The sequence below is a fragment of the Hippocampus comes genome, unplaced genomic scaffold (genome assembly GCF_001891065.2).
Source record: "Hippocampus comes isolate QL1 unplaced genomic scaffold, H_comes_QL1_v1.1 scaffold261, whole genome shotgun sequence".
Taxonomy (NCBI): domain Eukaryota; kingdom Metazoa; phylum Chordata; class Actinopteri; order Syngnathiformes; family Syngnathidae; genus Hippocampus; species Hippocampus comes.
In genome coordinates this window covers 1,986,178-1,989,660 of record NW_017805824.1, presented here as the reverse complement: position 1 = coordinate 1,989,660, position 3,483 = coordinate 1,986,178, and the positions used below count along the sequence as shown (strand labels likewise).

The 3,483-nt window shown below is 39.8% G+C and overlaps 1 protein-coding gene across 1 annotated transcript; it reads right to left on the bottom strand.

Annotated features, from left to right (window-relative positions):
• Positions 1–1,472: 1,472 nt before the first annotated feature.
• clec3a (C-type lectin domain family 3, member A) lies at positions 1,473–3,180 on the bottom strand. Its single transcript, XM_019886460.1, has 3 exons — positions 2,949–3,180; positions 2,780–2,860; positions 1,473–2,470 (listed from the first exon to the last, which is right to left on the bottom strand). Exons 1-3 carry the CDS (start codon positions 3,055–3,057, stop codon positions 2,073–2,075), a joined length of 588 nt encoding a protein of 195 aa, XP_019742019.1. The 5' UTR covers positions 3,058–3,180; the 3' UTR covers positions 1,473–2,072.
• Positions 3,181–3,483: the final 303 nt, after the last annotated feature.

Below are 3,483 nucleotides of genomic sequence, written 5' to 3'. Positions count from 1 at the left end.
TCACATGACAGAAAGTGCTACTGTATATAACTAAAGATGTATTTTTAGGTGTATGCTGTATACAGTATATGCGGTGTTATCGGGACTTTCGATAAAAGGTTTTGTGGTGCTCTTTTTTTTTTCTTCTTGAATTTCTTTGGATCGTCACAGGATGTTTGTTTCTTGAGATCTTGTAGCCTACTTCACTTTATCTGACATTCTTTTTACGTATGTATTCTCAATTCAACAAATATGGTGCTAGGGTGTTGCCTGTGGGGTGGGGAGGGGGCAATTACTTTTTCACATAGCGCCAGATAGGTTTTAATTTAATTTAATACAATGTTTTGTATTTCCCTGGTTTGTCTCTGTGTGATATTAAATTTGGTTTGATGAACTGAAATCTTTGTGTGTGATACATATGCACAGTACACAGCAATCAGGAAGGGGGCAAATATTTTTTCACGGTGCTGTATCTGATGTACTCACAAGAATACATGCTTTATTCTGTTTTATGAATCGCAACAGGTGGATACACAGGTTTATTTTACCTCATGCCATCTTATACGAGAGCATTGAATTGTTCTAACTGTCAGTGCACATTAGTGATGGGCAAATGAAGCTTTTGTGAAGCATTGAACTACTTTGGCCACTTGTTTTGAAAATGGGTTCATTACTTGGCGCATCAGTTACAATGATCTCTGCTAATGGAAAAAGAAGGTTGCAGTGGTTTAAAACATCTTTGATTTGAAAAATCTTTGACGCGAGCAACCAAAGACTGAATATAATGTTCTATTCACAAATAGAGATGAATGTGTGCATTGTGTTATTGATGAGAGACTTCTGGGAAGAAATGCCATACTTTGTAGTTCAGCTGTGCTTGTGTTACTATGGCAGGTGGTGCTTACGTGTGATGGCAAACACTCAAAAAGTTATTTTTTAATCCTCTCAGTTTCTCCAACTTGACTCAAGGCTGTATTATCTGTATAAACGTTGAAGAAATATATTTGAGGCTAATTAGGTGATCAACAAACAAACATTGAGTAACAGACATGTATGTGAACTTAATACATACTTAATGTGAATACACTGAGCATACACTTTCGGTGGAAAGTTAATTATTGTTTTGACTCCTGGCATTCTTTGTGGGCCTGGATGGTTTCCCACCACTGAGTACAATAAAGAATTAATGTTTTCTTGCACTGATGTAAATACAGTGGTAAGGAAGCAGTAAAAACACCAGAGGTGAATTGTTATGTACATTTATTGCACATGCAATATGTGTGTTTTACATTTACCGATTGAATGCTAGATAAAAATGCTGCAGATAAATGGTGATCAATGAATATTGATATTGCACGCATCCTGAGCAGTATCAGCCATAGAGAGGTCAACAGCTTTGCACACCTTCATAAACTGGATCAATGGAAAGGCAAATAGGTTGCATGAGGGATTACTATGAACAGTACGAAAAGATTTTCACCCATTACAGCAAATGTCAATTGTACACTTTATTGCTAAAGTAATTTATGTTTTGAGTTGTTAGAACATTACATAAACATCTTGAATTAAAAGAATTGTACACTTCTATAGGTTGCGTTTGGGTTGTACAGATCGGCAGACATTATTCATAAACAATATTTCACCACATCAGAGGTCCGATCCAATTTGTAATTATTTTACCATTTCCACATTTTTAATAACAAAGAGTGTAACGTAATAATGTATTTCCACAAATAGTGCCATTTCTATAAGATTATTATTTACTCAACTGCAGATATGGGGAAAGTAAGGATGCCTTTATTTGTCCCCACAGCACAAACATGGACACACACAACCTTGTGGAGTGATTAAAGGGCAACCACAGATATATATTTTTTATCTTAAAAAAAAAAAAAAATCACAAGCAGAACAAGTATTGTCACGGAACGAATTAAAATCGTAGGGTCAGGCCACTTAGATTTTTCTCATTAAAAAGGGTGTGCCTATTTGAGCAAGTTGTTTATTTGCCTTAGCCACTATTTGAGGAAATACATGACTGTACTATCTTTCAGTTTCATCCATTGACCAACAAAGGAGAGCCAGACATGTGGCCTTTAGGGAATAACATATTCACAAATGTACTTTTTCAAACTGCGACACACCTCATCGTACCACTTGCCCTGTGCGGCCACTGAAAGAGACACACAGCTCTCCCGCTTGCTTCCTGTGGGCTGCTTCTTGGAGCGGTCCCAGTTGAGATAGCTGACAGGTTGACTATTGACGTCAACGTACTGGCCTTCTTTCACTATGTCGGCTACGCCGATCCAGAAGTCCTTGGAACCTGGAGAACTCCTCTTGGCATAATCTCGAAGGTCATTGTTCTCCATGGCATCTCGCGGCGTCGCAAGAGTTCCTCCTTGCGCGATGCAGTCTTCGTTCGCCTCGTGGTAGTGTTTGGGTTCCTCAATGGTGAGATAGCACTTCCTGTAAACTTTGATGCCACGGAGGCAAACTGAGAACAGAGATGATGTGTTTCAACGTTCATTTCAAACGATAACACCTAGAGAAGACACTCCTGGGTACCAGTAACATGTGGTGAGGCTCACGGCTGGTGAGGCACTGACATTAAGTCAGATTTACAAATGTATTAAACATAACAAAACAAAAATAGTGGTTTAAAGTTAAATACAACTGAGCTGCACTTGATGAACATGAATTGTTATTTGCAAGTTAAGTAAGTCAAATATAAAGCCCAACTGTTGTCTAAAAAAGAACACTCATTAGGACGAGTCCAGAGACATTATTTTTGGGTGAGTGGTACCTGTCTGCAAGGCCTGCATCTCTTTTAGCAAATTCACCTCCCGCCACAACTTCTCAAGCTGGCCCTTGACATCATCATCCTCTGCAGCTCCCCATATAAGAAGGAATTATTATGTAAGGTCAATATGAGCACACGGTTGACATTGTGCCTGATGAGTGTGCATGGTTACCCGTTGCTCGAGGTGACACGGCCTTCCTGATGCGAGGCGGGCGTCCGGAGATGGAGTGAAGCAAAGAGAGGCACAGGACAACAAATGCGGGAAGGCCTAGACGTGCCATTTTGAAGGCCACGCAGAGTACTACACCTTGTGCTCCCGTGAAACGGCTCAAAAAGTCTGAGGACGGCGCAGCATATAGTAGCTCTCTATGTGCTGTTCTGGAAGTTGCCACTGCATTGGCCCACATGATGTTTTTTTTTCCAAACATGGGGAGGAGGTAAGGGAGGTATTGGCCTGCAGGGACAAATAATGTCTTCCTTGTGTTGGAATTTGGGAGAAATATTGACTTGGGACACGATGCAGTGAGCACTGTGTCCTTTCATTTGACAAACTGGAAACATCATTAACTGTTTGGTACTTCCTTTCGCTGTCATATTTGGATGTGAAAGGTCTGCTTTTGACAAGTAACAAATGTCATCGTAAACTTGTTAGTCAACCCAAAAATGAAAACAAAATCAAGACTTTCAGTCAACAAGGGTCTCTTTTT